The 20841-nt window shown below is 42.3% G+C and overlaps 2 protein-coding genes across 2 annotated transcripts; both read left to right on the top strand.

The window, feature by feature from the left end:
* The first annotated feature begins 4366 nt into the window (after positions 1-4366).
* Positions 4367-7540, top strand: LOC9631573 (wee1-like protein kinase 2). The gene is made up of 12 exons (XM_024664330.1): positions 4367-4459; positions 4566-4786; positions 4851-5002; positions 5053-5247; positions 5306-5400; positions 5456-5546; positions 5601-5942; positions 5993-6103; positions 6154-6339; positions 6393-6547; positions 6622-6797; positions 6853-7540. Exons 2-12 carry the CDS (start codon positions 4693-4695, stop codon positions 7161-7163), a joined length of 1908 nt encoding a protein of 635 aa, XP_024520098.1. The 5' UTR covers positions 4367-4459; positions 4566-4692; the 3' UTR covers positions 7164-7540.
* A 9712-nt stretch (positions 7541-17252) lies between these two features.
* LOC9662404 (wee1-like protein kinase 2) lies at positions 17253-20426 on the top strand. The gene is made up of 12 exons (XM_002990483.2): positions 17253-17345; positions 17452-17672; positions 17737-17888; positions 17939-18133; positions 18192-18286; positions 18342-18432; positions 18487-18828; positions 18879-18989; positions 19040-19225; positions 19279-19433; positions 19508-19683; positions 19739-20426. The coding sequence occupies exons 2-12, from the start codon at positions 17579-17581 to the stop codon at positions 20047-20049; spliced, it is 1908 nt and encodes a 635-aa protein (XP_002990529.2). The 5' UTR covers positions 17253-17345; positions 17452-17578; the 3' UTR covers positions 20050-20426.
* Positions 20427-20841: the final 415 nt, after the last annotated feature.

Below are 20841 nucleotides of genomic sequence, written 5' to 3' on the forward strand. Positions count from 1 at the left end.
ATGAACTGACCATTGGGAAGTCCAAGACTAGAGTGAATACAGACCGACAAGCAGGGTAGCTTGGTGAAGTGTTCAAGAGTTAGCTCTAGTTCCCCCGGGAGATCGAATGGTCGATGCTCGCAGTCCAAGTGTGGGTGGCACTACCTACTTGGATACCTGGCGTGGCTCAACGGAACCTCGCTCTAAGCCCATGGCTAGAACACCTAAAGGCAGAAGGCAGGGAGAATACCCATGAGGCTCGCGTAGGGCTATGGTGTTCCAAAATGTTGTCCCAAAGTCCCAGATTGTGGAAAGGAAGAGGAGTAGCTCTTTGGTGTGGTAATCAAGGACACAGTCACACAATGAGGAAGTCCCAAATGATAGTGGGACTTAGTGGTCGGGCCTATGGGCCTTGATCTAGTGGCAATGTTGGCAAACACGGCCATGGACAGAAAGGGACTTGGTGGGGACCAGAATAGAGATATTGGGGAAGGCTGTTCCCCATATTTGTGGGCATCCTAAAGATGCTAAGGAGTGGATCTAGGATGATCATTCATGGACGGATGGTCTAGTCGTTGAGAGACGGGATTGCAACACAAGTGGTGTTAGACCACTAATGTGACCAAGGTGAATGGGTATGGCGTAGCGTAATGAGTTGATATGTTGGTGGTACCTTGGGGTGTCGGTCATGGGATCGGACACGTGGAGCACTTGAACCAAGTGCAAAGGTTAAGTGGCATGGATGCCATTCTCGGGGTTAGCAGACCCCAAGTCCTGAATTGGACTTATGGAGGTTGTGAGTGAGACTCTTCCTAGTGATCGGAGAGGGGGTTAGGTGACTAAAGTAGAATGGAAAAATTAGTCTCTTACAATTTGGTATTGGAGTTGTTCCTTAGTCCGACTTTTATTGATGGCTAAGTATATCACCACTTGTATTGAATTGGAAGGTCTTAGGTATGGACTTATCCTTAAGGAGTAGCATGTCAAGAAGATATGGCTCTCCACTCAAGTTCATGCATGAACTTGTGCACAATGTGATGGATAGAAAAGGGCTAGTAAAGGAACAACTTTGGGATCTTGGGAACAATATAAGGGTTTCTTCAGAGAGTTGAGGATGTGATTCAAATAAGCATTTGGCTCAGCAAACTGGCTAAGGTAGTTATGATAAACAACTATATTTGGGATCACGGGAAAGATAGAGACTCCAGAACAATAAAGGAGTTACAAGATTATCCTCAAATAGTTGAGGTTGGTGCTCATCAATTTGAGACCAGAATTAATAACCGTGGGAGGTCAAATATAAAAAAGGACACAGGTCCTTGAAATGGTACCTGAGGCTACTTTTTATAAATGCTAGAATAAACCCAAGGAGTTGGGGGTGTGCTTAGAGGATGAGTTGGTATTCTCATCATATGGACGGATAGTCCTAAAGGGCAAAAGTAGCCCATAGAGAACGGAAAATAATAAAGTGTTGGAGTAACATTTGCAAAGATGGTCTTTATGAGTAAGGCATGAATACACACAATTGTATTCCAGCGAGCTAACACCTGAAAAATAGGACCTTACGGGTCAGTGGATTAACAAAGTCCATAAATGTGGGATGACTTGAGTAGAGTCAAGAAATGGTCCTAAGGGATTGGTAAAAAACATTTGGACTATGGTGTGTTGTGCCCCATGAAGGTTGGGGAGGATCATAAAATCCAAGTATGAGAATGGTGAGTATCTTATTGATAGCAGAATGTGCCATACTAAAGCGGTGGGGAAGGTGTTCCCAGAAGAAAACAACTTTAACATAAAGTTGTGTGTAAACCTTATGGTGCAGTGCTAACGGATAGTTGGTATGAGAAAGAATTGTAGTGGTTTTGGTAAGGACCTAGACACAAGTAAGAAGTGTCATAAAGGTAGGCTCGTGGAGCTGATGGTGTGGAGACATCGAATGTGCTAAGACATGATGCTTTAAGGTGAGGTGATGGGTTCACGAGAACCCCTTCTCAAAGGAAACCTAATGGAAATGGGAATGGCATAACCTAAGCGGAAGGCATGCAATTGGAGTGTGGTGACCTAGATAATGATGGAGGTGTGAAAGCATCAACAATGAGTTGTAAGACTTGACAACTATGAGGCAACTAAGCAAAAGGTGCAAAATAATCGGTTAAACTAGTAAAAGGTAGCTACCCAAGACTTCTAGCATAAAGAAGTTAAATATACCCGTATAGGGGATAAATTGCTTATGTTGCGATATAGTAAGTCAATGTCGTAAAAGGGAATGCTCATTGTCAAAGAGGCCATCATTAGGACACCTAAACACTCGAGAACACAAGGAGGTGGTGTTTGGTGTCGCAAGGGCAATCCAAGGGACTAAATCCCTAGTGAATGATGGATAAAAGGTGCTATCCAAACGTCGAAGGTTGTGGAGATGGGAGAAGACCATCTACCCGAATTGGACAAAGCTAAAAATGGAATTTTGGCAAGGCTAGTGATGGGCATATAAAGGCCCATAAGTAGCAACATTAATCCCGGTGTGTGGAATTATAAGGTGACCATACTCGGATTGAAGAACCACTCCCTAGGCTATCAGGTAGGTTCATCTTTAAGAATACTTGCTAAAGCATGGTAGAAAATGCAAATCTATCCTCCTAGTCTGGAGAAGAATATCCAAAGGAAATGTATGAGGCCAAAAAGCAAATAGTAATGGGATAAAACCAAACCATAGGAATTAAAGAGCATAACTAAAGGTGAGTTGAGAGTGGAGAATCTGAGCTCCCTCGACCTCTCGCACAACTCGTTTAGCGGGGAGATCCCTTCGGAGCTTGGCCAGTGTCAAATGCTGGTGAGCTTGGATCTGAGCTACAACCTTCTGTCCGGAGAAATCCCGTCCTTCCTCGAGAGCTTGTCGCGGCTGGAAGTTCTTTGCTTGCCTGGGAACTCTTTCTCTGGTGGCGTGCCCGAGTGGATCGTCCGGAGCTCCAGGAGCTCAACCTCGCGGAGAACGATCTCCGGGTGATAGATTCATGCGGAAAAGATTGTCGATAGGACCACGTAGGGCTGGATAATGGCGTGTCAAAATATACACTTATTGCTGCGCTTTGTGGAGGATTAGATTCTTCCATGGAATTATTTGAAGATTTTGGGGAATTGGCAAGCAAGGTTCCCAGTCCACTGGATTGAAAGTGGCAGCGATGGCTAATTCGCGTCTAGCTTCTCTCTTTATCGCTGGCACGGATGGCCACGGACTCCAATACTTTATATATTTTGGCTTTTTACCATTTTTTGGAGCTCCTTTAATAAAAAGTGTTCAAGTAATAAAAGGCCCTTATTTGTCACGATCATAAATTACATTCCTTCAATTCCATATGCATTTGAACAGTATCAAGAATATTCCTCTAAAAAGGGCGAAGTTCCTTATATAAAGCCCTACACCCAACGCTACAGCGATGTATGGCACAATTAGAAGCTCAACACGTTGACAAGGTAGGCAAGCCGACTTTGATCCTCGACTTGGACGGCACACTGATTGCAACGTCTCGGCAAGCGGGGCTACACGCGAAGCTCGATTTTGTGGTGGAGTTTGATCCTCAAGAACAGCCCGTCTGGGTTTGCAAGCGCCCTGGTCTGGATGATTTCCTCAGCAAAGCATCGCAGCTTTTCGAGGTGGTGGTGTTCAGCCTGGGGAAGAGAGCGTACGTGGAGAAGATGCGGGAGAAGATCGATCCCAGTGGCTCGCTGGTGGCGTTTTGGCTGTCCAGGGACTCTTGCAGTGGCAGTGATGCCATCAAGGAGTACAAGGACTTGAACAGCCCGAGCTTTGGGAGGGATTTGCGCAGGGTGGTGTGGGTGGATGATTTCCGGGATTCTTTCCGAATGAACCTGGAGAGCGGGATTGTGGTGCCAATGTTTCGGAACAGCAGCAGTGGCAACGATCGGGTGCTCATGGATTTGTGGCCGCATCTGGAAACACTTGCAACTTATGGGCCTGATGTGGATGTGAGGGCTGCTCTGCTCTCACTGCCGCTCCCTCTGCTCGAATCCAACCTTGCCAGGGCAATCAGTCGCCCCAAGCTGTGCATGTAATCCTACTGTGGTTATATATGATAAAAAGCTATGCCACGCAGAATCTTACAAGGCCGAGCAAAGCATGGCATGTAGAGGGGAGAAAATCGGAAGGAAAGGGTGTGGCTCGTTTCTCGATATGCTTGCTTGTGAAACTCTTTAATCCTTTTTGCTTCTCGTACACTGCTAGAGTAGAAGAGAGGAGCAGGATGCCGCACGGGGTCTTTTGTACGAGAGAGACAGCTCCGGCGACAAGAGATGTGAGGGGACTGCTTCTTCACAATCACTTGACATCTTTTCAAGTTCCTGATTCTGCTCGGTTCCTTGTCCCCGAGATCCATGGAGCGGGGGCTGGAATTGGCTGTGTCATTGTGCAGTCTCTTCATCTTACAGCATTTGCCCAGAGGCGGGATCCGGTGCGACGAAGCTGGTAAGGATCCAATCTTCCCTGTACATGTCACTCGCAAGACTGAAAATACCACGAAGCCCGCGCGTTCCGATCTGACCTGTTTCTCTTTTTTGCCCCTTGGTTTCAGTCACGACGGATGCCGCGCGGGGCCGCGCTGCACGGGCTACGGGCTGGACGGGCGGCAGTGACGTGCGTCACTTTTGCGCGTTGGCATATTTCTAGGGAGCGTGGGTATATTCCTTCTTGTGCAAGCGATGGCGCCGGGAGCAAGCGCTGACGATCGCGCTCGGGGCGAAGGCGATGGTGCTCCGGGCGACGGCGATCGGGATGCCGTGGCTCTGGACATTGGTAATGTGCTTAGCAGCATTTCTTTGTTCCTCATCCTCATGGATCCATGTTTTGGTCTGTCCAGGGGTCTCTATGGTCCGGGTCGCGCGTTTCTTGCCGACTCCCATGGCGGGATCGGATCTCCCCTGCCGTGGAGGCTACCTCGAGCTCAAAGAATTCTCGACAATCCGTGAGTGTCTTGACGCGCTGCAATCCCAAGGCATCACAACGATTAAGGTCTCTAGCTCATTGAATTTTCTCGCCTCGTAGCATTTGCCATTACACAGGCCACGGGGGAGGGGGTTTTCCGGCACTCCCGCATCTTCGAAGAGCACTTGGGCATTCAACTGGAAATCCTACCCGACATGGAGTGCTTAGTAGCAGGAGCAACGTTCATGCTACAGGACGCAAAAAATCAGCAGGAACATCCTTTATTCCCGTTCCTGCTCGTCAACTTTGGCACAGGCGTGAACATGATCAAGGTCAGGGGTCTTTCTCCACAAAAGTAGCTCCACAAAAGAAGCTAACGTGAACCTACAGGTGGAAGGCCATAATGTTTTCAAAAGAGTTTCGGGCACGACCATAGGTGGCGGTGCACTGCGCGGCCTCTCATCGCTTGCAACTTCCTGTCAAAGGTGAAACAGCAATATTCTAATGTTAACATGAAATTTTTTTGGTGTTTTTTTCTAGTTTTCAAAGCTTTTTGGACTTGTGCTCCAATGGAGAAAGTACTGGAGTGGATTTGCTCGTCACAGATATGCATGGGACCACGTCAACAGAGGTAAGAACAGTGTTTTTTTTATCTAAACGTTATTCTTTTCTTTTTTACCAATAGGCCAAGCTCCCGCACTCGGCCATAGCTGCGAGTCTTGGAAAATTGAGCTGGGGTGAATCCACAGGGCATTGGCGAGAGGAGGACATTGCTATGTCACTCCTTCGGATGATAGTGAACAACATCTCCCAGATAGCTTCGCTCACCGCTGCCGGACAGAACGTGAAGAAGACTGTGTTCACCGGAAGCTTTTTGCGTGGCCCCGTGGTAAACGTGCTGAGATCTGCGATGCAGTTCTGGTCTCCGGCAGCACAGCCAGTTTTCCTCCACAGCGATTACCTCAAAACGGCCGGTGCATTCTTGGCAGGGCCTCGGTGTTGCTCCACTCCTCCCATGACTAAAAAGGTACATTCCATTTTTGGCTACACACAACGATTGCGTTACTCCTCCTCCAGGGATACACTCCTCCTCATTTGAGGAGGGCACCGGAGCCACTTTCAGCTGCAACCAAGGATGAGCTGAGCTCAACATTGCTCAATGCCGCGCGATGCCTCAAGGCGTCCGGAGTAAGCGTTTGTTTTGAGTTGTCACAGTGTTTCTCTAATTGTATGTGTAGGATTTGTCGGAGAGGACGTTTAATTACATTGTCAAGGATCTCTGCGGCGGTGAGCTGGGAACAAAGCACATCAACACCAAGTTCAATGAAGAATTCACGTTGATCAAACAGCTTGGAAGAGGTGCTGACGGTGTGGTTTACATGTGCCGACACAAGTTTGACGGACAAGTGTACGCGGTAAAGCAGGTGAGCTTGGAGTGTATGTCATGAACCAAAGCTCTCTAATCTATGCTTTGCAGATCCATGTCCGGAAAGACCTTGAGAGTGTCATGAAGGAAGCAAGAACACTTTCAACTCTGGCTCATGCAAACATTGTGAAATATCATACTTCTTGGTGGGAGGAGCAGCCTGGTGGGGGTTGTGTGGTGTACATCCAAATGCAATACTGCACGAGGTACCAGTGTGTAAAATCTTTCCCTTTTTTTTTTTTTTTTTTCCTTTTTTCGAGCTGACAAGCCATTTTTACAGCTCGTTAAAAGATATGCTGGAAGATCCAAAAGCCTTGATCCCGGTGGCAGCGTTCAACGAGCTCGTTCAAGCTGTTGAGTACCTGCATGAAAAAAAAATCATTCACAGAGACATCGCTCCGAAGAATATCTTTTTCGACGACTATAATCGCCTGAAACTGGGAGATTTCGGGCTGGGTACGTAGTTTTCTAGTTTCCTCCTTGCCAGAGGTTCTCATATTTATTTTTCCAGCGAAGAAGAAGTTGTCGCTCCCGAGAGAGGGTGGGAAAGTTGGGACAGGCATGTACTCCTCGCCAAAGCAACTCGAGAATGAGATGGCTTCCGATATTTTCAGCCTGGGGATGATACTTTTCGAGCTCAATTGCCGCTTCTCACCCGAGAACCAAGACAGAGACTCCACGATGCAGCTGGCTAAGGATGGCATCTTCCCAAAGGAGTGGGAAATTGCAAACCAGGAATTGGCAGAGAAGATTCGGAGCATGCTACATCCAAACAGGAGCCTCAGGCCGACAGCCAGCCAGATCCTGGCTTCTCTCCCGTAGAAACAACATTCCATTAGAGAATGTAATGGACCTCAGTCCCACTTTCTCACCTCCGCGGGCTAATGGCTGTCCCCTGGTGCTAGGCTCATTCTCCACCGATCAACTTCAAGCTTCCAGCAAAATGGAATGCTTTCTCGAGGTCAAAAACCAGATCAACGACCGGTGTGAAGACCAAAGACGACCGGAGACCACGTTGGCCTCTACCCAAATGGTTGCTTCTACAATTGCATGCATGATCCATGCAATTTTGGCTCGCCTCGCTAGAGCTTGCACTGCAGCAAAAGGTGGCGGAGAGGTTGCAAAACCTTTGGCCACCACTTATTTTGAGAAAATGAGAATAAGCACACACTCAAATTTGAATAGATAAAGCTTGATCACTAACACTGCAACATGTTGATAAGTTATGCTACCAAAGTAGAAAATTAAAAGGCATACATGCAATTGTCATCCACAAATCATTGCCCAGTGGGATTGGAAGAAGTGGTATGGCAATTCCTTGCAGATTTAACAAAATTTATGCTAGAAATTATTGTGAATAAGTTTTTTGGACAAAAGAGAGTTGAATCTAGTAAATAAAATTGCTGTGTGTTGCATTGCATGGTTTGCTTTTGTTTTTATATTTTTTATTAGGATGTATAATTTGTTATGATCTGTCCAATATGCAGGTCCTATTCCTGCTTTTGTATATATTATATCTTTTATCCATATATGATCTATTAATTTATTATTACATGTGTTGTGCTTTATTATTTATATGCATCCTTCTTTCTCCATTATTGTTTGAAGTGGTTTTGCTTCTTCTTTTTGGTAGTCAATATTGAAATCTCCTGTAATTATTACTGGCTTTTTATTATCTATTTTCTGTATATATTTTTGTAGTTGTTTTATGAATATTTGTATATTTGTTCCAGGTTTTCTATGTAAATTTTTTATCTTTAATTTTTAAATTTTTTTTCTAGTGATACATATGACATTGCCAATGTTTCTGTTTTTAGATGTTCTATGATTTATAGTCATTTGTATGCAATGTTCATGTATATATGATTTATATTTATTAAAATTTAAATCCTCATGTTTTTGTGTTCTTACTTCTTGCATACATATCATATCTGATGTTAATAATTGTGAATCACTCTCTATATCGTCTTTATGTGCAGTAATAGATGTTGTATTTAGAACTTGTATAATTGTTTGGTTAGCTATTTTTTCTTCTTGTAAATCTATTAAATCAATTTGCTATAGTGCTTCTGTTGTCATTCTTAATATTTCTTTAGCTGCATCTTTATTGATTTTAATATGTTTATGTTCAATTGGTCTATATAAATGTATACCTTTTAGTGTTTGTGCTCTTGATAATGCTGTATATGCTTGTTCTAGATATTTTGTTTTATATGAGTCATATCCTAATTGCATAACAGTTGATCCTTGTGCTCTATGTGTTGTTCTTCTTGCGCATGGTTGTACTGGAAATTGGGTTCTACTTATAACATAATTTTTATTTTTAGTAATATTTATTATTCTTGTTTTTTTTTATTGGTGTCCAGTTTTTTTTTTCATTATTTTTCTTTATTGTTATGTTTTCTTTAGCTCTTGTTTTTTCACCTGTTTTTATATTTGGGAATTCTATCCACATTATTTGTTTTTCTTCAATCTGGGTTACATCTTGTACTACTCCATTTGCTCCATTTACTAATCCATCTTTTGTTGTTGTATTTTGTGTTATTTCAATTGCCATGTTTTTTTTTCAAATGTAATATTTCATGTAGTCCTTGTGTTTTTTTTGTGTTATTTGGCAGCATGAAATGTGTAGGACAGGAATTTCCATGTTTGTCTTGTGCTTTTATAATTATATCTTGACTTTGTATGTGTTGTATTATTTTTTCATTATGTGTTTTTACTTGTTCATTAGTTGCAAATATCGAATAGTATTCTGTGTTATATGTATCTGTGGTGACTTGTTTCTTTATATATTCTAGCTCTTTATCTGTTTGTTCTCATATTTTTATTTTATTTAAAGCTTTTATAAAGATTATATCATCTTTTTGCCTCATTATTTTAGTAAGTTCATAAACTTTAATATTATTTTTCCATGGGTGGTATATAGAGACATTATTTTCAGGTCCATATGTTTTTGTTGAATAAATTGGTGCTTCAAATATAGGATTGAATTGATAGAAATCACTTGTAAATAAACAATCCATCTCACCAAAGTTTATTCCATATGTTGTTTTGAAGCTTTCACATCTTCTACTTATATCTTGTAGCATTTCTGCACTTACTATTGATATTTCATCTATTACTAAACAATTTATTGTTGAAAACTTTCTCTTGTATTTATCTAATGTGTCATTTGTTAATATTGTTTGACGTTGTTTTGATGCTTATGGTCGAAATGTAAAAGCTGAATGTATTGTTGAACCATTTATATTACAAGCTTCTTTTCATGTAGGTGTTGTTATTAATACTGTTTGTCATGGTTCATTATTTATATCTTGGTTTGTTTTATAATATCATTTGAGTGTTTTTATAAGTGTATTTAAAAGCATTAATTTTCCAATTCCTGCTCTTGTTAAAAATAAGCACATATGTTTGTTACGTTGTTTTATTTTTTTCAATATAAAGTCATCATGTATTATTCTTTGCTTTTTATTTAGAGTTCTTAATAATTGGTGATATTTACTAGTTTCTATAAGTTATTCATCTTGTATTATAATTGTTGTATTTGTTAATATTTATATTTTATATTTAAATTTAAGTTTTTTTAATTTTTCATTTTTAATAAATCTTTCCCTATATCAAATTCATTTGTTTGGTTTGTATTTATTTCTTGTATATACTGTGTTTGTTCTTTTAATATTTTATTTGCTTCTTGTTCTAGATTCTCCCAATTAAATTCACTCTCATTTGTTGCTTTTTTATATATGTATTGATATTGTTTTTCATTTATTTATTCCATATTTGCTTCATATGCATATATTTTGTGTACATTTCTTTAAGATCTTCTTCTTTTCTAAATTTTTTATGTAAGATTAATCTTTCAAATGCCCATTTTCTGGATTTTTTTCTTTACTAAATTTTATATATTTAGTTATATATATATTTTTTAATGTTTTTGTGTTGTTAATTATTTTTTAATTATATATTCAGTTGTTATCTCTGCTAATGTTAAATCTTCTAATTCTTCATGTTTTTATTTGGATATGTTAATAGTTTTTATTTGCTCATTTTTATTCTTTCTTGATAAATAATAGTATCTAGAAACAATTTGCTACTCAGTTAAATCAATATTATTATTGAATTTTAGTTCTTTTTCTTTTTTATTTGCAGATCCTTGAAATGATAACAATTTTACATCTAGAAGTTCTATCTATTCAAAATTTTTCTTTGTCATAATTATGCCCTTTATACTTAAATGCCCTTATTGCCCTTAATGTCTTTACACCCACCGGATAGATGGGTGCATCCAGATTAGTTTTTTCTATGATTGTTTAGTTGATCAAGATTGTTTAAAGAGATTCAACAATTGAACCAAATGAACTATTTTTAGCCTAATTTCAGTAAGTAATAATTCTCTATCTTTCAATCAACAGCTTTGTGAAGGTTGATAATTGATAATCTAGACCAGTAGAAACAATCAAAGATCTTTTACTTACTTTTCAATGTTATTCCGTTGAAAACCATTTATGCCCTAAAGGTATATTAAATCTTTATTTAAAAGGGCCTAAAATGGGCTTATCTCTTGCGATGAGAGAAACGTGAGCACAAGTACTAGACTCGTGCATTTTTAAGTAATTGATTGCCTGCTTGATTGTATTATTTCTATATCTCTTTCTTTTGGGTTAACACCACTATCTCGCATGGATTCTGGTGTCTTGCTACTTGAGCAGCTGAATGGATCATGCAGTAGGAGATTTCTGAGGGATACCTTCAAAAAGAGGGCCAATGCTTTGTAAATCCTCAAGATTCCTCAGCAAAATGAGTTAGGAAAGAAAGAACTTTATCAAAACAAGGTGAAATTTTCTTTTTGTAAGTCTTTTAGGAGTGGTCTTTGTCTTCTTTACACTACACTAGGTCAAAGGATTGCACAGGGCATTGGATATAGTTAGAAGACAGATCCAGCACAAGGTGTGTGATTGTCCCTCCTTGTTTTTTCTTTCTTCCTCGTTTTTCCTTTACATTCACATAAGCTCCCATAGGATAAGAAGGTCTTGAGTAACATCCTGGCTTTGTTAGGTTTTGCAGCTGGTTTCTGAGCAAAGACTTTCAGCTTGAGCGAGGCTTTGTTGGTTGTTAGGGATGAAATATTTACTAATCTGTATAATTGGAAGTTAGAGTTGAAAGGAGATATAAACAATTTACATTACCTTGTAATTAAGAGTGAGGCCACAATGCGTTTTATAAACTTCATTGAGCCTCTGAATTTCGTTTGAATCAACTAGTGGCAAAAATAAAGTACTTCCAAGTGTTGCTAAATCACCTAACACACTCATGCTTTTCATAATATTAAAAAATAAAAACTTTGGCATGTATCCAACATATAAATTTACTACAATATGATGATATTGCTCTTCATACTCCAGATGCATATAGAGCTGTGAAAAATATTTTAGAAATAGAAAATTAAATAGAAAAAAAACATTACCATAGTTACATCCAATGGATTATCAGAAGAAGCAATCTTTATTTTAGGAAAAATACTAGTGTTGATTACAACAGCATGTATAGCTTGTGGATAAACTCTAGTAGCCATTAAAGATGATATAGAAGCACCTCTAGTTGGCTGTAATCTTAGTTTAACATGAAAATCATCTATAATTTGAATGATAGAAGAATCTATAATATAAAGAACTTTTTCTGAAGTTCCATGGTGGTAAATTGGGTTTTTCTATCGTTCAACCCATCTGAATTGAGAGAATTATAATCTTGTTAATTTTTTTTAAAAAATTATGAACCTTGTAAGTGAGAAACATTTGCCAACCATAAATTTATTATATAATCACGCACATATGGATGAATTGCCATATACAGTTAAAGTTTGCAAGCCATGCCTATCTGTACAATTCATTATATAAGTTAAATATTTTGCACTTCACAGAGTGTTCTTTGCAAGATGAACTTTATAAGTTCCATACCTAGGCAAAAAGAAAATAAACACTACAGAAAAAAAAGGATTTCAAAACCATATATAGATAAAATCTTCAACTCAAGAATCTTGGTTGAATTTACTTTTTCAAATACAAGTGATGCTATAGTGGCTTTTAGGATGGTCAACTTTGTTCTCTTTGCTTGTGAAACTACAAAACCAAAAAGAAATAAATCAAGAAATACTAAAGAATAAAGAGAAAAACCAAACCTTCATAAGAATTTGTTTTTGTTGACAAATCCTTAGCGGGTGACGACTGAACAATATCGATAGCACAATCCAAATTTGACATATCTACGTGACTGATTAAATAAAATTACCTCTAGTTAATTTATATTAGTAAAAAGAGCCAAAAATAAACTAGACTTCACTTTGAAGAATCAACTTTGAGCTAAAAATTAAAATCCGTCAACTTGCCAAACTTAGGGTTAGGGTAGACAATAAACCAATTCCGCAGGTGACAAACCTTTTGAACCTTTTCATGTACTGACTCTCCTTGTTGTAAACATCATCCCCAGATACTTATCATCATCCAAGCTGAAGCTAGAAGCAGCCTGACTCCACTCCTCAGCAGCTACAATCTCCCTCCCTTCGTCCGTTGCTTTAAAAAAGAGGAAGGAATAGGAATAGAAAGATTGTTTTTTGCATGGATTGTCACTGTCCATCAATTTGCTCTTCCCAATGACTCCTCTTTGAAAAGACTCTCCCTCCTCCACTGATCTTTGTTTTCTACCCACTGCCCACTCACATAATAGGGAGCCATACAAAGGAAGATCTAAGCTCCATCTATGGATGCATTCCAGGTTAATTGATTGATTCTGGGCAATCAATCAGTACTGCTGTGGTGGGTTTCTGATCCTGGATCATGGCTCTCAGCTCAAACCTCCAGGGAGAGGCAATCCTCAATCAATTCACTAGTTTAACATGATTTTCTTGACGCTTGCCAAGGACAAGAGCAATCCATTGGAGCCAGTGGAGAATGCAGCGGTTGGGAACGACGATAGCATCGTGATTGATCTTGAGGGGACCATACTCAAATCCCCAAGTTAGTTTCAATACTTCATGCTTGTCGCAATTGAGGCTAGGAGCCCCTTATGAGCGCTTATATATACTTAATTATAAAAGCAGGTATATTAATTGGGGTTTAAACCCTTGTTTATATACAAGAATGAATGAACCAAATTTAGTCCCAAATAAACGGTCCATATGCTTTAGTACTATAATAGTGTATTATCTAGGCAGGATAATACATGTATATATATATATATATATATATATATATATATTTATAAACCTTACACCATCCTCCTTTCCGGAAGATGAATAAAGTGATCAGGTGGAACATTCAAAACTTTTGTTAGACTATTATAAATTACCACAAGAATTTGAAACTCCCACAAAACTGGTAACAAAGTTACTGACAACCATGACTAAAACAAAATCCAAAGCCATCATATAAGCATTAGTCAACTATAAAATTACGATAAATCAATTGTAACTTCGTGTGCAATAGCTAAATGCTTAAACCAACTTTGAAGCTATAACTTTAAACCAAAATAATCACACCTTACAACACTAAAAGCTCAATCTAATGGAGTAACATTTATAGCCTCAAGTGACATATTCTTTGATTAATGACAATGTCGCATGGTAAAAGAAGAAAATGTAATGAAGATTAAAGGAAAGAATAAATAACCTTAAATAACATACTCCTTGATTGATAACAACTTAGCATGGTAAAAGAAGAAAATGCAATGAAGATTAAAAGAAAGAGTAAATTTAAGCACAACAATAGCTAAAATTCTAGAACTTGCAAAAAGTTAATACAAATTTAAATCTAAAAAATAATGAAGAAATAAAAATAAAAAACATGATCCCAAATACTAGAGCAAACATTGCCAAAAACCTCTGCCCGTCAAGGATAAATTGCAGTGCCTTTCATCTCCACTAATGTGAGTGTTTAGGATATAAAAATAAATATATTAATTAGGGTTTAAACCCTTACTTATATACAAGAATGAATTTAGTCCTAAATAGATGGTTTATAGTCTAAAAGATTCCAAATGTTTCTCTTATTTGCTTGAATCATAGGATGATCTTTAAGTTCATTTGCTTCTTCTTCTGGTTTTCCAGCTTCTTTGCTTTGAGCGCAACTTAGAAGGATTAGCAGTTTTCGCTTTCAGGACGGGTGGTGTGTCTCTCATCGTGCATTTGTGGCGGCGGTAAGGCTTTTCCAGACTTGTGGATGGTAAAGAGAAAGCCAGCCACGCCATAGCCAAGCCAGCACTCGTATACCAGGTTAAAGAGGTCTGTCACTGATAATAGATGGATCCAGAGGGAGAGAGAGAGAGAGAGCAGTGGCATCCAACGCCCTTTCAATCAAGCCATCCATCCAAAGTTCTATAATGCTCCACCACGCTGATCTTGGATCTCGCCATGGTTACACGCCAGTTGCTCGAGTCATGGCGAGCGAGAGTTTTTGCATTGTGGGGTCACGAAAAACTTCCTTTTTTTTGTCGTCGCGAGTTGACTGCCTGGAAGTTGAAAGGATCGAAAGCTCTCTCGTCGTGGATAGCATAGATTTCTAGTGTTTTTTCTTCACACTTTCTCGTCGGATCCATGGCGGTGGTGGCGCTGTTGCATTGAGCGATCGAGAGCTGCTCTCGCTAATGGGTCATCGAAGAACCCGATCTCTAGCGAGGAAAAGTGAGGATAGATTGGCGGAAGCAAGACTGGATATGGTGGTGGTGATGGTGTTCTTCCTTTCCCTGGCTTTACCCGTTGAGAGCTCCGAGAACGATGATGTGCTGGGACTCATCGTCTTCAAGGCGGATCTTCACGACCCACGACGAGCGCTGGCCTCCTGGAGCGAGGATTCGGCGAGCCCGCGTAACTGGACCGGGATCCAGTGTAGCCCACAATCCGGGACAGTCACCCAAGTCACGCTCGATGGCCTGGAGCTCTCGGGACCGCTGGGACGGGGCCTCCTCAAGCTCGACCACCTCCAGGTGCTCTCGCTCGCCAGGAACAATCTCTCCGCGGATTCGCGTGCTCGAATCCTTGCGAAACCTGAGCTTGAGCCACAACGCTCTCTCGGGTCCCCTCCCTGGAGCCAGCCTCGCCAGTTTGGAGCTCCGGGAGTGTGCCCACCCGAGCTCTTCGCCCATTGGTCCAAGTCCCTGAGGTACGTGTTTCTGCAGCTCGAGGGCGATCTCCCGGACTCCATCGCCAGCTGCGAGAGCTTGGAAGCTCTGGGAGCGTCCGAGAACCGGCTCTCGGGCTCCATCCCAGCCGGAGTTGGATCGCTGTCCCGGCTGAGCTCCCTCGACCTCTCGCACAACTCGTTGAGCGGGGAGATCCCTCCGGAGCTTGGCCAGTGTCAAATGCTGGTGAGCTTGGATCTGAGCTACAACCTCCTGTCCGGAGAAATCCCGTCCTTCCTCGAGAGCTTGTCGCGGCTGGAAGTTCTTCGCTTGCCTGGGAACTCTTTCTCTGGTGGCGTGCCCGAGTGGATCGTCCGGAGCTCCAGGAGCTCAACCTCGCGGAGAACGATCTCCGGGTGATAGATTCATGCGGAAAAGATTGTCGATAGGACCACGTAGGGCTGGATAATGGCGTGTCAAAATATACGCTTATTGCTGCGCTTTGTGGAGGATTAGATTCTTCCATGGAATTATTTGAAGATTTTGGGGAATTGGCAAGCAAGGTTCCCAGTCCACTGGATTGAAAGTGGCAGCGATGGCTAATTCGCGTCTAGCTTCTCTCTTTATCGCTGGCACGGATGGCCACGGACTCCAATACTTTATATATTTTGGCTTTTTACCATTTTTTGGAGCTCCTTTAATAAAAAGTGTTCAAGTAATAAAAGGCCCTTATTTGTCACGATCATAAATTACATTCCTTCAATTCCATATGCATTTGAACAGTATCAAGAATATTCCTCTAAAAAGGGCGAAGTTCCTTATATAAAGCCCTACACCCAACGCTACAGCGATGTATGGCACAATTAGAAGCTCAACACGTTGACAAGGTAGGCAAGCCGACTTTGATCCTCGACTTGGACGGCACACTGATTGCAACGTCTCGGCAAGCGGGGCTACACGCGAAGCTCGATTTTGTGGTGGAGTTTGATCCTCAAGAACAGCCCGTCTGGGTTTGCAAGCGCCCTGGTCTGGATGATTTCCTCAGCAAAGCATCGCAGCTTTTCGAGGTGGTGGTGTTCAGCCTGGGGAAGAGAGCGTACGTGGAGAAGATGCGGGAGAAGATCGATCCCAGTGGCTCGCTGGTGGCGTTTTGGCTGTCCAGGGACTCTTGCAGTGGCAGTGATGCCATCAAGGAGTACAAGGACTTGAACAGCCCGAGCTTTGGGAGGGATTTGCGCAGGGTGGTGTGGGTGGATGATTTCCGGGATTCTTTCCGAATGAACCTGGAGAGCGGGATTGTGGTGCCAATGTTTCGGAACAGCAGCAGTGGCAACGATCGGGTGCTCATGGATTTGTGGCCGCATCTGGAAACACTTGCAACTTATGGGCCTGATGTGGATGTGAGGGCTGCTCTGCTCTCACTGCCGCTCCCTCTGCTCGAATCCAACCTTGCCAGGGCAATCAGTCGCCCCAAGCTGTGCATGTAATCCTACTGTGGTTATATATGATAAAAAGCTATGCCACGCAGAATCTTACAAGGCCGAGCAAAGCATGGCATGTAGAGGGGAGAAAATCGGAAGGAAAGGGTGTGGCTCGTTTCTCGATATGCTTGCTTGTGAAACTCTTTAATCCTTTTTGCTTCTCGTACACTGCTAGAGTAGAAGAGAGGAGCAGGATGCCGCACGGGGTCTTTTGTACGAGAGAGACAGCTCCGGCGACAAGAGATGTGAGGGGACTGCTTCTTCACAATCACTTGACATCTTTTCAAGTTCCTGATTCTGCTCGGTTCCTTGTCCCCGAGATCCATGGAGCGGGGGCTGGAATTGGCTGTGTCATTGTGCAGTCTCTTCATCTTACAGCATTTGCCCAGAGGCGGGATCCGGTGCGACGAAGCTGGTAAGGATCCAATCTTCCCTGTACATGTCACTCGCAAGACTGAAAATACCACGAAGCCCGCGCGTTCCGATCTGACCTGTTTCTCTTTTTTGCCCCTTGGTTTCAGTCACGACGGATGCCGCGCGGGGCCGCGCTGCACGGGCTACGGGCTGGACGGGCGGCAGTGACGTGCGTCACTTTTGCGCGTTGGCATATTTCTAGGGAGCGTGGGTATATTCCTTCTTGTGCAAGCGATGGCGCCGGGAGCAAGCGCTGACGATCGCGCTCGGGGCGAAGGCGATGGTGCTCCGGGCGACGGCGATCGGGATGCCGTGGCTCTGGACATTGGTAATGTGCTTAGCAGCATTTCTTTGTTCCTCATCCTCATGGATCCATGTTTTGGTCTGTCCAGGGGTCTCTATGGTCCGGGTCGCGCGTTTCTTGCCGACTCCCATGGCGGGATCGGATCTCCCCTGCCGTGGAGGCTACCTCGAGCTCAAAGAATTCTCGACAATCCGTGAGTGTCTTGACGCGCTGCAATCCCAAGGCATCACAACGATTAAGGTCTCTAGCTCATTGAATTTTCTCGCCTCGTAGCATTTGCCATTACACAGGCCACGGGGGAGGGGGTTTTCCGGCACTCCCGCATCTTCGAAGAGCACTTGGGCATTCAACTGGAAATCCTACCCGACATGGAGTGCTTAGTAGCAGGAGCAACGTTCATGCTACAGGACGCAAAAAATCAGCAGGAACATCCTTTATTCCCGTTCCTGCTCGTCAACTTTGGCACAGGCGTGAACATGATCAAGGTCAGGGGTCTTTCTCCACAAAAGTAGCTCCACAAAAGAAGCTAACGTGAACCTACAGGTGGAAGGCCATAATGTTTTCAAAAGAGTTTCGGGCACGACCATAGGTGGCGGTGCACTGCGCGGCCTCTCATCGCTTGCAACTTCCTGTCAAAGGTGAAACAGCAATATTCTAATGTTAACATGAAATTTTTTTGGTGTTTTTTTCTAGTTTTCAAAGCTTTTTGGACTTGTGCTCCAATGGAGAAAGTACTGGAGTGGATTTGCTCGTCACAGATATGCATGGGACCACGTCAACAGAGGTAAGAACAGTGTTTTTTTTATCTAAACGTTATTCTTTTCTTTTTTACCAATAGGCCAAGCTCCCGCACTCGGCCATAGCTGCGAGTCTTGGAAAATTGAGCTGGGGTGAATCCACAGGGCATTGGCGAGAGGAGGACATTGCTATGTCACTCCTTCGGATGATAGTGAACAACATCTCCCAGATAGCTTCGCTCACCGCTGCCGGACAGAACGTGAAGAAGACTGTGTTCACCGGAAGCTTTTTGCGTGGCCCCGTGGTAAACGTGCTGAGATCTGCGATGCAGTTCTGGTCTCCGGCAGCACAGCCAGTTTTCCTCCACAGCGATTACCTCAAAACGGCCGGTGCATTCTTGGCAGGGCCTCGGTGTTGCTCCACTCCTCCCATGACTAAAAAGGTACATTCCATTTTTGGCTACACACAACGATTGCGTTACTCCTCCTCCAGGGATACACTCCTCCTCATTTGAGGAGGGCACCGGAGCCACTTTCAGCTGCAACCAAGGATGAGCTGAGCTCAACATTGCTCAATGCCGCGCGATGCCTCAAGGCGTCCGGAGTAAGCGTTTGTTTTGAGTTGTCACAGTGTTTCTCTAATTGTATGTGTAGGATTTGTCGGAGAGGACGTTTAATTACATTGTCAAGGATCTCTGCGGCGGTGAGCTGGGAACAAAGCACATCAACACCAAGTTCAATGAAGAATTCACGTTGATCAAACAGCTTGGAAGAGGTGCTGACGGTGTGGTTTACATGTGCCGACACAAGTTTGACGGACAAGTGTACGCGGTAAAGCAGGTGAGCTTGGAGTGTATGTCATGAACCAAAGCTCTCTAATCTATGCTTTGCAGATCCATGTCCGGAAAGACCTTGAGAGTGTCATGAAGGAAGCAAGAACACTTTCAACTCTGGCTCATGCAAACATTGTGAAATATCATACTTCTTGGTGGGAGGAGCAGCCTGGTGGGGGTTGTGTGGTGTACATCCAAATGCAATACTGCACGAGGTACCAGTGTGTAAAATCTTTCCCTTTTTTTTTTTTTTTTTTCCTTTTTTCGAGCTGACAAGCCATTTTTACAGCTCGTTAAAAGATATGCTGGAAGATCCAAAAGCCTTGATCCCGGTGGCAGCGTTCAACGAGCTCGTTCAAGCTGTTGAGTACCTGCATGAAAAAAAAATCATTCACAGAGACATCGCTCCGAAGAATATCTTTTTCGACGACTATAATCGCCTGAAACTGGGAGATTTCGGGCTGGGTACGTAGTTTTCTAGTTTCCTCCTTGCCAGAGGTTCTCATATTTATTTTTCCAGCGAAGAAGAAGTTGTCGCTCCCGAGAGAGGGTGGGAAAGTTGGGACAGGCATGTACTCCTCGCCAAAGCAACTCGAGAATGAGATGGCTTCCGATATTTTCAGCCTGGGGATGATACTTTTCGAGCTCAATTGCCGCTTCTCACCCGAGAACCAAGACAGAGACTCCACGATGCAGCTGGCTAAGGATGGCATCTTCCCAAAGGAGTGGGAAATTGCAAACCAGGAATTGGCAGAGAAGATTCGGAGCATGCTACATCCAAACAGGAGCCTCAGGCCGACAGCCAGCCAGATCCTGGCTTCTCTCCCGTAGAAACAACATTCCATTAGAGAATGTAATGGACCTCAGTCCCACTTTCTCACCTCCGCGGGCTAATGGCTGTCCCCTGGTGCTAGGCTCATTCTCCACCGATCAACTTCAAGCTTCCAGCAAAATGGAATGCTTTCTCGAGGTCAAAAACCAGATCAACGACCGGTGTGAAGACCAAAGACGACCGGAGACCACGTTGGCCTCTACCCAAATGGTTGCTTCTACAATTGCATGCATGATCCATGCAATTTTGGCTCGCCTCGCTAGAGCTTGCACTGCAGCAAAAGGTGGCGGAGAGGTTGCAAAACCTTTGGCCACCACTTATTTTGAGAAAATGAGAATAAGCACACACTCAAATTTGAATAGATAAAGCTTGATCACTAACACTGCAACATGTTGATAAGTTATGCTACCAAAGTAGAAAATTAAAAGGCATACATGCAATTGTCATCCACAAATCATTGCCCAGTGGGATTGGAAGAAGTGGTATGGCAATTCCTTGCAGATTTAACAAAATTTATGCTAGAAATTATTGTGAATAAGTTTTTTGGACAAAAGAGAGTTGAATCTAGTAAATAAAATTGCTGTGTGTTGCATTGCATGGTTTGCTTTTGTTTTTATATTTTTTATTAGGATGTATAATTTGTTATGATCTGTCCAATATGCAGGTCCTATTCCTGCTTTTGTATATATTATATCTTTTATCCATATATGATCTATTAATTTATTATTACATGTGTTGTGCTTTATTATTTATATGCATCCTTCTTTCTCCATTATTGTTCGAAGTGGTTT

The sequence above is a fragment of the Selaginella moellendorffii genome, unplaced genomic scaffold, assembly GCF_000143415.4.
Source record: "Selaginella moellendorffii unplaced genomic scaffold, v1.0 SELMOscaffold_109, whole genome shotgun sequence".
NCBI classification, from domain to species: domain Eukaryota; kingdom Viridiplantae; phylum Streptophyta; class Lycopodiopsida; order Selaginellales; family Selaginellaceae; genus Selaginella; species Selaginella moellendorffii.

What these genes read in the sequence shown, in the direction of transcription:
- LOC9631573 (XM_024664330.1), top strand. Translation starts at nt 4,693, where the DNA reads ATGGCGCCGGGAGCAAGCGCTGACGATCGCGCTCGGGGCGAAGGCGAT. An exon ending in CAGGCGTGAACATGATCAAG is followed by an intron (nt 5,248 to 5,305) that starts GTCAGGGGTCTT and finishes GTGAACCTACAG; the next exon opens with GTGGAAGGCCATAATGTTTT. An exon ending in GATGCCTCAAGGCGTCCGGA is followed by an intron (nt 6,104 to 6,153) that starts GTAAGCGTTTGT and finishes TTGTATGTGTAG; the next exon opens with GATTTGTCGGAGAGGACGTT.
- LOC9662404 (XM_002990483.2), top strand. Translation starts at nt 17,579, where the DNA reads ATGGCGCCGGGAGCAAGCGCTGACGATCGCGCTCGGGGCGAAGGCGAT. An exon ending in CTCCTCCCATGACTAAAAAG is followed by an intron (nt 18,829 to 18,878) that starts GTACATTCCATT and finishes CTCCTCCTCCAG; the next exon opens with GGATACACTCCTCCTCATTT. An exon ending in AAGTGTACGCGGTAAAGCAG is followed by an intron (nt 19,226 to 19,278) that starts GTGAGCTTGGAG and finishes TATGCTTTGCAG; the next exon opens with ATCCATGTCCGGAAAGACCT.